Source organism: Phaethon lepturus, unplaced genomic scaffold (assembly GCF_000687285.1).
Source record: "Phaethon lepturus isolate BGI_N335 unplaced genomic scaffold, ASM68728v1 scaffold23244, whole genome shotgun sequence".
Classification (NCBI taxonomy): domain Eukaryota; kingdom Metazoa; phylum Chordata; class Aves; order Phaethontiformes; family Phaethontidae; genus Phaethon; species Phaethon lepturus.
Window position 1 is genome coordinate 53850 of NW_010537362.1, and position 13098 is coordinate 66947.

General features: G+C 45.6%; 1 protein-coding gene across 1 annotated transcript in view; it reads left to right on the forward strand.

The window, feature by feature from the left end:
* Nucleotides 1-13098, forward strand: part of LOC104620299 (acetyl-CoA carboxylase-like) — a gene marked incomplete at both ends in the record, with an annotated part of 78895 nt that overhangs the window by 53491 nt on the left and 12306 nt on the right. The window contains 3 exon segments of the mRNA XM_010286477.1: nucleotides 9130-9273; nucleotides 10023-10143; nucleotides 12217-12313. Coding sequence (XP_010284779.1) covers nucleotides 9130-9273; nucleotides 10023-10143; nucleotides 12217-12313 — 362 coding nt within the window.

A 13098-nucleotide genomic window follows, 5' to 3' on the forward strand; every position in this document is an offset into this window, starting at 1 on the left:
AGAAACCACTAAGGCATGGAAAGTTCAAAGCATAGTTCAAAACCAGAATTCTGGGCTTCATTTCCCAGACTGCAGCCACCTGCCTGCCTGGTTGTGGTCTGACATTTTTGATCAGAATGGGTGTAATGGCAGTTGCCTGCTGACAGCTTGGTCTTGAAACCTTAGTTCATGTGTATTTGCAGTGTGTTTTGAGCTCATCAGATGGAAAATACCTGCCAGCAGTGGAAGGTAACCCCATCCTCAGGATTTCTTTCTGTGGAAGTTTTTGCCCTCAGAATGATGTCTGCTTGTGTAAGCTATTCTAGACCCGAAAGAGCTCAGGAACCAATTTACCAGATTAGTAATTCACCATTTCTGGCACTGTGAATTGGTGTTTTTAAGGAGGGAAAACATTTCTGAAGAACAGCGTTAAGAGGGGCGTTTGTGGGGTGAACTGATTAGTGGAAACTTGACGGCTTGCTAATGCAGTATGTAAATATTTAAGAAACTTCTAAGCCTAGTACCAGCAATTGTCCAATGACCTTTCCTGAGTACATCTTTCATTAGCGGAGACGCTGCTTGTGCATGGTAAAGACGTTAACATGATAGACGCCGTACCGTGTCAAGATAGCGTCGTGGATGTGTCAGTCACGTGACTCTGGATGAGTCCCTGAGGACTTGTTGATACAACAGACCATAATTGCTGCAAGGATCGTTTTGACAATCTGCATTTAAAACCCAGCAACCCCTTTGCGTGGGGCCAGAAGACGATAGCCTTGTATTTTAAATTCAGTCCTGAATTGTACCGAGTGTCGCCGCCAGAGCTCGGACCAGCGCGCCTGCTTTTGAGGAGATGTATGGTTTCGTTGGCGTAGATCTGGCGCGGGGCTGGAGCTGTGTGGGAGCATCCTCACGGCTGGCAGAGGAGCGGCGTGTGTGTGAGCTGCCTCGAAACCAGCTCGCTGGCATGGTGGTTACCCCCAGCTGCAAGTTGCTCAGTGAGATGAGTTCGTTTCGAGGCACTTCAGCCAACGTAGCTCTCTGATGTTGGTTCGGCATCTTCTGACGGACGCGTGGACGTACCCTGCCGGCTTTTGGGGCTGTCGTTTGGTTTCTGTGCTAAAGCAGCCTGGCACTGACCTGGCGTTTGCAGGTCTCAGCTGCAGAACTTGTTGGGCGCCCTGGGGCTGGCGTAACGGGGTGAGACAACGGGTCGGGGCGCGGGGGGCACGGGCAGAGCTGCTCGGGGGTGCTGCGCCCACGCGAGAGGCTGCTGGGTCAGGTCGGGGGCTCGCTGGAGGAGCTCTGGTGTGAGGAGTAGGAAGCCATTCTGTCAGTCTGAGAGGGATCAGTCTTCGGTATCGCAAGCAGTAATATTTACCCTTCAGTTTCGCAACCTGGAAGAATAAATAAAAGCCCTGTGAGACTGATGCTGTTTGGGGGTTTTACTGTAAAATACGGAATGTGGAAAGCTTTTTTTTTGAGATTCAAGGCATGGATAGCTCAGTATCTGCTCAAGATGACTCCAGTCTTGGGATTAGATCAAAGCAATCATGTGAGAGCAATCATGTGAGTTAGAACAGCAAGTGCCATCCCTGTCATTCAAAGGAGCATTATAATTATTAATGCATGATATGAATCTTTCTGTAGTGGCACAGCAAGACTATTAGGAAGATACGTATGGGCGCAGGGTGTTTGAGAATGCTAATCAAAGAGGGTCTAGGAAATGTCAGACAGAAACCGACACTTCAACGGCATTAACCGTCAGTTGGTTCCTCTCGAGGATCTCGCCAAGGTTACCCCGCTCTTGGCTCCAGCGGTGGGGGAAGCAGGAGGGGCTGCTCTGCTGTGCCTTGGGTGGCTATGGCAGATGGTGTGGTGAGAGCCAAGGGTGGTTTCATGGGTGGCGGATGGTTCCTTCAGCTCTCCTAGAACCGATGCAGGACCTCGGTGCGGTTGGAGGTCTCCCCGGCATAGGTCACCATCGCTCACATCCCAACAAAGCCGGTCTGGTTTGACAGAGTAGAGCTCTTGTAAGAGTCAGTCTCAGTTTAGCAGTATTTGGCAATAGGACGAGAGCAGAATTCATTCCTTTTAATGCCAGTGAGAGGCATTAGCTGCTCGGAGTGTCTGGTCGGTGGCAGCCCTGGTAACAGAAAGGTCTTTGCTCTGTGTAGAGAAATTAATGTAAGCAGGATGGATGCTTGGACTTCAGACGAGTGCAAATAAACAAACACCACCCTCCATTTCTACATTTTATTTTTAATTGCTTTTCTTTAAGTGGTGATATTTGTGTATTGCTCCCATTAGAGACAATTTATGTTCCAGGCATTGCATTATCAGTCCCTTTATGTTTGCTTAGGGAAGAAAGTCTAATAGATTTCTGTTGACTTTTTTTTCTCCCTCCTTCTATCATTTTTAATATGGATCTTGATCAGTTTATCTATATGGATGGTGCCTATGCTGTGGGGGCTGTGTGTGTATTTATTCCTGCTAAAGAGGACTTTAGGATGGCGGCCCATATTCTGCCTGTCTAAATCTCTTCCCGTAGCTCCTAGCGAAGCTCCTATGTATTCTAAACCCTATATATGTTTTACGTAACCAGGATTGTATTGCAGTTCCTGGTCATCCTGCAGGGTAAGTTGTGACAGGAGCGTTAACTCTGGTACCTGATGTTCTACTGGAGCTGAACGGAAGAAGGCACTTTTCAAACACGTCCCAGAATAACTGGTCCTGACCTCCCCTCTCTTGGGTGTCACTAGGAGGATATCAGGCTGACCTGCCTGTGGGTCTTTTCTGTGGTGCATCGTGGAGAAATTATCTGCCATTCTGGACACATGAGTGGGAACTATAGGGTCAGTATTGGAGAATGGTCACATATCTCATGATTAAGTCGAAACCCACACTACAGAGTGAACAAAGTTTCACTGTCCCGGTGAAAGAGGTACCTGCACTGCAGCCTGTCCCCTTGGATGGTCTCTGAATAAGAGGGTTCTGTTGGAGTCGAGAAGGTGACCAAAGGAATGACCAAAACAAGATCTTTAAGAATCATGGAGACAATCATTTATATTGTTATAGGGCTAGTGTCTAGATTAGGGAACCCCTAAGTGAGACAGGTGGGATTTATGAGTGTTTGCACCATGTAGAGTAGGGGGCTGTAATTTTAGTTTGCAAAGTATATTGAATCCTTTTGATTTACCACTGGCTGATGGAGTGACCTTGAGCAAAACGTGCGGTCTCCCTGCACCGTGAAAGGAGAGCTAGGCAGGAATTTTTTGACAAGACATTCTTCATTTGAAAATACCAGTTCACTGAAACTGGAACTCTACAGGAAAAAGTATCAGTTTTGATGAATTTCTCATTTGGAATTTTTTCCATCAAACAAAAAGTTTTGTGGGTTGTTTTTTTTTCCAACGGACTTTTCTTTCCAAATTAATTTTTATTTCTATTATCTATGACAAATATTTCAGAAGTCGGAAGCAAACATCTTGACCCTGTCTGATATTTGTTCAGATCTCAAGATTGCAAAATTTGTTTTCCTGTTGCAATCCAGAAGTTTTCAAAAAGCCTCATCAATTATTGCAAGGTGGAAAAACTGTTTCCTCCCAATAATGTTTTGTGTTGCCATCTGCAAACAGAGAGGATGCCCCTTCTCTATCTGCTCAGCTGTGGAGCCCTGCTCCCTTTGTACTGGTAAGGTGCTTTGGGATCTTCAGGCAGAAGGTGGTGAAGGAAGACCAGCTGCAGTTGCCGTGTCCATCTGGATGCGTCTTCCCCTGCTGCCTCCGAGGTGAAGTGCAATTGCTGTTTCCCCTTCCCCCTCTGATCTCACCAAATTAAAGCAAGAAAAAGACTCCACCAGCAAGACCTGCTTCTGGATTTGCAGTCAGTAGCCATCTCAAATAACCATCAGGCTGTCAGCTTCCCCCACCTCCCCCTGCCTCCCACCTCCCCCATCACTCACCAAAGGGAAAAAAGAGCTGGAGCCACAGCTTGAAATATATCATGCAATAGTGTATCATGAATTTCTTGTGAATCACATTGGTGAAGCAGGTTTATTTATTTCTGAGACTTTAAATCAATACAAAGTAGGTTTCTTAGTTCTGAAGCTGGGATGGAGTGTGAAAAAATGAGCCCATTGTACTCTTAAAACTTTGGGGAAAGGAGATGACAGCTATATAATTCCATTTACCAGGCACTAGGGGCTTTAATGTGAAGGTGACAGGGAGCTCTTTGTGCATTTAGAGCACCATATCTTCTAAATAAAAGATCTGTAGACTTGATAGTGGAGTATAGCTCTGACTTTAATAATCTCCAAGCATTAGACCGAGCCAATATGTTCCCCAGTCAGAAGGGTCCCCCACCGAACGCTCGTAAATTAAAAGTGCAGGAACTGCACACATTCATAGATTAGAAATGCAAGAAGTGCAGTCCGTCTCCAGGCAGAGGAGGTGTCTGCGCTCGCGCCGCCATGCCGGTAGGCTAAGGACTCGGGAAGGGGTCTGTTCGGGAGCACGGCTCTTGCTGGCATCCTACCTCAGCTTGGGTCTCCTCTTCGGCGTTGCTGCTGTTTTACCCTCTAATGACATGATATGTGTGGGGGAAGAGCTGAGTGATAGAAATGAACGGTGTTAAGATCTGTTGAGGCTTGACTGCACATAATAGCAGTCGGGTTTTAAGTTCCTACATTGTGTTTTCTGATGAGACATTCATTCTGATCATTTCTGCCTGTTTATGAAAAATAGGCTATTTATAGTATGTGCATGTGCCTTTTCTGCTTCAGGTTTCTGGCAGATAATATAAATTGTGGGATGGGAATTGCAATTATTGAAATTATTCGGATAAAAATCTGGCACTTATATTTGATATAAACACATGATATGCTCTGAATAATAACAGCACTTACGTTACATAATGATTCCCATTGAAGCCCTCTGCTGTCATTTTTTCAGATCTTTCATCTTTGATGAAACATATGAGCCAATCAAGTTTGCAGCCAAACCAGCTTTGCAGTGAATGTCTCAACTAACTAGCAGCTCAGTCGCTGAAAAGGAGCACAGAGAAAGCAGCTGGTCATCGCGGGTTTGAGTGCTAGAAAATGATTAATATGCACATGACATGCCTATAAACCTGTTGAGGAGGGTCTTTTGAAGGCTGAAAAGGCTGCTAGAATCCTGGCTCTCCTTTGTACTTTCCAAAAGATCCTCTGAAGTAAAAAGAAATGCAGTTTCCCGTTACGGTGGGGAGAGTGACTTTTGGAGGACCAGATGAAATAAGCGTTGACAATACTGCCTGGGTGTTCTGTAAGCGTGTGGTATCAAAGGTTGCATTATCTGGAAAATAGTGTGTGTTCTTGCAATCACGGGCTGAGCTTTAACACATACAGCTCTAGATCTAGCATTTCCTTTTGACCGCTTCACTGATGTCCCCATCCTTGTGTTGGGATGGGGGCAGAGAGGAAGCGTTTTGTCCTGTGCACCCTGTTAAATGCGCTGCTTTCTGCATGCTTAAAAGGTTTGACTTCAGGAGCAAAGGAAGGGGAGACCGAGTGGCTCACCCGAATCCGACCTGGGTCCCTGGTGACCGGGAGGCTGTTTGGCATCAAATACGCAGGGAGGCGGTGGCGGCAGGCCTGCTTTATCGGTTATGGTCAATGTTAGTGCTTGGAGGGGAGCCAGGGGAAAGACAGGGACAGCAGACCCGTTTGCTAACACCTTCCAGCGGAGGGAAGCGTCACAGCGGCTGCTGCTGAACTGGAAAAAGGAAACTGCATCCCAAACGCAAAGGCATTGGGATAACGTGCAGGAAAGCAGTAGTAACAGAAGTGAGAGGTCCTCGCTAGAAACTTCAGAAAGGGCAAGTTTGGGGTCTCTGTGTGGGGCCAGTCACCCACACTAGCTTCCTTCGGCAGCATGTCAAACTCCAGGTGGACAGAAACATGGCTTCTGGGTTTCCGAGCTTTCATGGGGTGGAAGAAATTTTAATTTAAAGCAAATTTTCTGGTGCCAGAAGCTTACTGTCTGGTGCTTTGCTGTTCATGGCTGCTTTTTTTTGTCTATTTTTGCCATCTGATTAAGCACAAGATCGGAGGTCAAATACTGCTGATATTCAGGTATTGCGTATCTCAGCTTTAAAACCCTGGAACCCATTCTTTCCTGCCCCTCTTGCTGGACCTTTCTTGATCTCTGGTCTGTGGCAGCTGACTCTGGTAGCTGCATCTTTGACTGTTCCCTTGAGTGCTAGTAACCTTTCTGCTGGGAAGGACCTGCTTTGCAAACTTAACCCTTCCATGCACGTGTTTGGCCGTTAAACAGATGCCTTCTATAAGCCTTGGGCTAATGCCGCTTTCACTTCTTAATCTCCTACTTCTTCTGACTCGGTGTACCTCCCTGGCGGACCTGAACGCTCAGGGTTTGAAGCTTGCCCTTTTGACAGATCCTGATCATGTCACATACGGGATTTAATCCTGTACGGTCTTTTCTCCCACAGGCTTGCTTCTAGCATTACTCGTCTAACTGATTTGGCAAGATTTCTAAATCCACTCATGCTTCTGCTGACCATGTGTCTTACTGAGGAACATCTAAATCCTTTAATTGCAGAAGCATCAGTTTTGGACTTCTCCAGCAGATGTATTCTCTTTCACCCTTGGATATTTTCTTGCAGAAACATTTATACAGCAATATGCATTGCACCATTTAAGATTGTTAATTGGAGATTGAATTACTTGTCAGCCTTTAAAAATGTAGTCCTCTGAGGTCAGAGATGAGGTGGTTAGCAGCGCTGAATGGATGAGCTATCGCATTCATTTTTTTCTCAAGCCCAACGATCATTGCCTATAAGCTGGCTAGCCCTTCAGTGCCTTTTAACCTCTGGCACCCAATTCCGTCTGCAGCCGTATGTGTGAAGCAAGTCGGCAGGAAACTCAAAAAAACGCGTGCAGAAGCAGGGTAGGGGACCGGCACCCAGCCTAGCAGCACCCCTGGAACACAGGCTCTTTAACCCCTTGGCCGCGCGGTTTCTGCACCAGGGAGTGGAATAGCTGGCTTTGCGCTTGGACTGCGGTTAAGTCAGGGTCTGATTTAGAGCTTGCGCGTGCCTGTGTTACATATCCCTCCTGCTGCGCTCAGCACGGGTGCAAGTGCACATGTGTGGACATATATGTCATACAAATGAAGGCAGCGAGCGCTCATCGGTACAACTTTTAAATGCAGCTTGGGACTACGTTGCCTCTGCTGACAAACACTGACAAGTAAATACGACGCTCGCTCAGTGTTACAGAGGGATTTCGTTTGCACAGCCCCTCACAATGCGCTGCCACTTCACTGAAATGTCTGGAGCACTCGGGAAAAGGAACTGCATATTTATCTTGATCTCCAAAAAGGGATTTAAGGGCGAGAGCAGGCGGTATATTAGACTGTTTTCATTGCCTGTCAGCAGTGGTAAACCTGAGCTGTCTACAGTGTCTCTAGATAAGCAGCAGCAGAGGCCCATTTTGCATGTACATACGTTTGCATTAGTTCATAGATGGGGAGTTTAAATCCTCTTTATTTTTATTTTCCTCTGTGGAAAGCATTTAGCAAAGCTTGTGCCTGGCATCCGGAGGCCTGTGCTTTTCTTTTCCTTGAACCTAAATCTATGCTGCTGTCTGTTCTGCCATTTGGCACTGATTTTGTTGGAGGAAGATTGAAGGTGTTTGAGCTCAGATGGGAGACCAGGAACACCTCTGTGCAAAACACAATGCTTACACTAACTCCTAAATTTTAGGGCTAGTTGCATAATTTCTGTGCCTTGGTTTCTCCTGTATGTAAACCTCAACTGACATCTGTCTCATGGGGACTTTTGTGAGGATCGTCCAGTGCGTGTAAAATGCTGAGTTTTGTGAAGTGGCAGACCACTGGGCCTTTTCTCCTCTGAAGGGAAATAAATTTGGAGTTGGCAACAGATAGCATTGTGCCTTACTGGTTAGGCAGTGCTTTAGATGGGCACAGTACGACCCCAGCTGTGATCAACTGATGTTGTGCAGGAAGAAAGCTAATTGGTCCCGTGTAGTTTTATAACCGGATCAAAATTTTCTATTTTTATATCCCTCTAGTACCTTCTTACTTTCAGCCCAAAAGGTCAAATCCTGAGAAATGTGGAGTTCCTCTGTACTATTGGGGCGATGAGTTATGTCCCGAGCGCTCATTGTAGGATGTCGGGATGAGGATGAAGTCAGACCCGAACATCCCTTCCGTAAGGACCGGATCGCCTCGGGCTGCCGGCTGCTCCTTTCTTGGGGTGGCCCTTCTTCCTAAAACGAGCTGCGCTGGTTGTTTGGTGGGGGAGAGCAGGTTGTTTGTGCGTGTTTGGGGCGGGGGTTAAGATCTAAATGAAGCAGGTATGTAATGCCCTCTGTCTGTTAGAAAGACTCAACCCATAAAAATAACAAACGGCATGTATTTGCTAGAATGTCAAAGTTATGAGTTTATTTTGTAATGATGTGCTCCTGCCTTCATGAGGTAAACTGGCCGTGGCAGAGGTGTTATTAGTAATATGGACTCAGTGGAGCAGAAAGCCGAGTGACCGAGAGATCAGTGTATCAGTCAGTGAGAGGGCAAATGGAAAGAGACAGCAGGAGAATGAGAAAAGAGCTGCGGTGCCTGGGCTGAGATTAGAGATGGAGCCGCGCAGGAGAATTGGAAGCCCAGCAGTCAGAGTCTTATTCTTTCCAGTCTCTCTAAGGAGCTGGTGGGGCTTTATCTTTGCTATACCCATCTTTATGCACGGTGTTGGGCTTTTTCCCCAGTTAAAGGTTTAAATGGGTCCACCCTACCAGTCGTCTTAGAGGAATTCTGAATTAGTGAGCTGAGCTGGGGTCAGTGCCCAGGAGGCTTGGTCACAAAGCAGCTCCGTTGCCGCTTGGGGAAGGGCAAGTCCTATAACTGCCCCTGCCTCAGTTTCCCCACTTGTATCATTCCCTTGGGGATCACTGTTCAAAAGATCTTACCTGCACACAGGACTTGGGAAGGTCTGTTGTGAGTGGTTTGCTCAATCCTTTGGTGTTGAAGTGGTCATGACTTGCTGCCGGGATGGGCTTGTATGTATCTCCTTAGCTAACGCCTACTTGTCACCTGCCATCCTCTGATGGTTTTCCTGTTTTTCTTTCAAAAGGTGCTTGGACGTGAAGTTTATACCTCCAATAACCAGCTGGGCGGGATCCAGATAATGCACAACAACGGGGTGACGCACAGCACTGTGTGTGACGATTTTGAAGGAGTCTACACTATTCTGCAGTGGCTTTCCTACATGCCAAAGGTAATTCCTGGCCCTGCGGGAGTGCAAGGTGCCGTTACCTATGCACTTTGTTCACAGGGTTTTGGGGGTGGGGGACCCCCCGTGTCTGTGGGGTTTTTTCTGTGTTCGTATGGTGCCTAGCACAACGGTTTAGGCTCATGATCAAGGCTGTTAAGCATTATGGTATTGAAGTACACAAAGTCGTTTTTGTCTTAAGGTGCTGCAGGAACTGGGATGCGGGGCAGCCTGGCACTGCCTTGGGTACTTTCAGGTGACTCCCCTGGCGTGCTGCCCTCAGTACTCTGGGCAGCAGGATTTTCGGCAAGCGGTGGATTGTCTCTTACTGAAAAGACTCTAAAAGGTTCCTTCTGAGGCAGTAATTTGTAGGAGTTGATGTATACGTGTAAGCTGCTCTGCAGCCAGGAAGGCAGCAACAAGAACGTGCAGGTCACCTTCCTTCAGGAGGGAGTGCACAGAATGAGTCAGGTGGCCTGGTCACCTTTCAAAAATTAAATTGCAACCCCTCGCTAATGCTGGCTGTGCCTGAAGTTTAAGAGCAAATGAAGTACAATGCATGCCATATGATGCCAAAGGAGGGTTTGAGAGGGTGTATGGAGCATCTTGGAAGTTTTTTCAGGCTCTTACCAAGGCTCTGGGATCCCGTCAGTTGAAGCGTTGTGCAGTGTTGGGGAAAGAGAACTCTGGCCACGTGTTTGGTGCAAAGCTATGCAGGAGAATTACCTCCTTCAGTATTTTTCTTTTTCCCTTAGAGTGTATACAGCCCTGTTCCTATCCTCAAAGTCAAGGATCCTATAGACAGAACCATAGAGTTTGTTCCTACCAAGACTCCTTACGATCCTCGCTGGATGCTGGCTGGACGCCCAAATCCAAGTAGGTAGATCTTTGGTGGCCAGGATGAGCAATAAAGTGTCTTGTTTCAAGACTGTTTGTCATGGCTTTATGTCTGCAATCCAAATATATTTCGGAGATTACAAAGTAACTAGTTCTAAACAATTTAAATATAATATATAAAAATAGCTTGTAAATTCTGAGCACTTGAGGACACTTACAGATATTAGTTACTTTTACAGATTTTCTTTTTTTTATGGTTCAGGGGAAGGTCCGTGTATGAAGGTCTTTATGCTAAAGGAATCACAGTATTCCTGCAGATCTTGTCAAATAATTATATTGGGAATACTGCAAACCGTTGAACCCCCACACATGCTTTTGAGGTTGTGCAGCCTGTGTACATACAAGCTGCAAACTGGGTGACCATTATGCCTGCTGTTATTAATGAGTTTGGGGGGCTAAAATGAGATTCGTGATAAACTAAGTTTTCTGGTTTTGGATAATATTTTTTCATCATCTCTCAAGTAATTCATCCAGCTGTCTGAGTGCAGCTAACGCTGGCTTCCAAATCGAGTGACTTCAGATTTTAATTTAGTGGAAGCGTTAAGGAAAGCAGATGATTCCCTGTGATAAGTTAAAGCAGATATCTCCTAGGTGAAAAGTTAAAGCCATTTATTAGAGGAGATATTGCCGTGATATTCTTCAAACTGACGCCCGACACGAGGCCAGAATCTAAACGATCAGCTTTGGGCTCACGATAAAGAGATAATTTTGAAATGGATGGTCACATTTTACAGTGGGGCCACAGAGGCAAGGAATGTAGAACACAGTAATTACAAGTTTGGTCTTGATAAAACACTCTCCATCCTGTTTAAGTCAGCAGAGGTTAGCTTGCTTGGATCTCCACTTTTAATTGGTTTTGGACTTGGGTTTGCAGAAGCAGAGGTGCTTGTTCAGATTAAAGCATTCCTCAGAAGCTGTGTGCCATGGAGTAAAGCTGGGAGGGATTTTGGGTGGTGTTTTTTGGGTTTGGTTTTTTTTTTTGCAGCGCTTCATGAAGCCCCAGTGGAAAGCAGGTGCCCCCAGAGGGTTGTGATTTCTATAATTGTCTGGGTGGCTAGAATATCTCGAGGCCTTCCTTGACTTTGGGATATACGGCTTATACAGGCTGGAGGACCGCAGAAAGAGAGCTGCCTGCAAAGCTTGTCACTCCCCCACCCAGCATCAGCAATCAGCCCAAAGGAAAGCTCTTTGTCGTGTCCTCAGCTGTTCACCGGAGTAGGGTCCAGGCTGAAATACTGGAAAACCTTCCTGCCGTGGTCTTCCTGTCTGGAGAGTGGAGACGGTGCCGTGCCACTGCACAGACTGACACAGTGGGAATGGTTTGATTTCTCTCAAGCATTAGGAAGTTTCTGCCTTCTTTAGGCAAGAGAATAGGCCTGGTAGCGTATGGTCTGATCCAGGATGGTGACTCTTAAAGCATGCTTTAGTAGGCAGAGGTGCATCATCTGGTGTCTTCCGTGGAGTAAGTAGGCTTTTGGTATCAGAGTACTTCATTTCAGTTCTTCTAGAAGAATGTGTGAAACATGTTTAGGTGTGTGGTCTAGTTTTAAAATACCACAGAAATTTTTATATTTAGTTCATGAATTTCTTCATCATTCTTTCCTTAAAGGAAAGATTAGGCAGAATCAAAAGAAAAATGTGAGATAAGTTTTAAAATAGAAACAGGCATTTTGAAAAACATCTTTAATGACTTTACTGCTTTTTGACAAATGTTTGTAGTGTCTTGAAAAAAACAGAGTTATTTATTTAAAAGCATGCAAAGTCCCTCTGCTATCTGAACCCCATCGTTTAACAATAAATGATGCTTTTGCTGATAAATGACTGTCTTTATGCAGACTAGCAAATGAAATAAGACATGATGGCTGAAGGCAGACAAATGCTCAGCTGTCTAATGTTCCCTTGTATTATAATCTATTTAAAAATAAATAAATAAAAAGACAGCGCCACGTTCTCCAGTTGGCATTTTTAAGCAAGTTTCAGTTGCTCCTTTGATATTTTCTCTTCTTTCTTTCCTCCCTCCTCTGATATTTCCATTTTTTCCCTTCCCTTTAGGTCAGAAAGGACAGTGGCTAAGTGGTTTCTTTGACAATGGCTCATTCCTGGAGATCATGCAGCCCTGGGCACAGACAGTTGTGGTTGGCAGAGCAAGGTAAATTCTAAGAGGCATTTTTAGGCATTTGTAGAAATAAAGTTTTCGTTATGCTTTGCATTTTTCTAGAACCTCCTTTGAAAGTTAATGGCTGTAAGTAAAAATAAGTTATATACTTGAATGGGATACTTCTTTACCACACGAATGAAGCATGTTCTGATCATTTCTTCTGTTCTGCTTGGAGGTGACAACTTTAACATGCATGAAAGCCAAAAAGACAGACATTGGTAGAAATTACGGCAGACAATATATGCTTCCCCTAGGTACGTGGCTGCATAGGGAGGCCTTCTTGCGGCTCTGACTTAGTTGAAGGTACATTATGCAGTTTATTGTTTTGCAGTCTTACTTGACTTGAAAGAAAAGATCAGCTGAAACTAGAGCAAATCGCAAGAAACTCTGCATAGAGAAGAGCTTAATGTTGAGGTTTGCTTGGAATAACTTGCAGCATTGTCCAAACCAGCAGCCACCACACCTGATCTTAGTTGCTTTTCACGATGCAAAGATGTGCAGCTCAGGAGACCTGTGGCACTCACTTCCTCCCAAAGGGAGTCACTTCTCCTTACCTTGCTGTGAAGTGGCACCTGTGCAGGACTCTAAAGTGTTTCCCATTGCCTCAAGATTTAGATCCCTGCCTTGAAAATATTTGCAGCCTGGGTCATTCCTGGTGTAGCAGGTCCGTGAACTCTCAGAGCTGGCAGGAAGCAGAAATCTGGAGATAGGATCCTGTATTTTGACAGAATGCAAATCAGAGCTGGGCTCAAAACACCCTCAGTCACCTCTTTTCT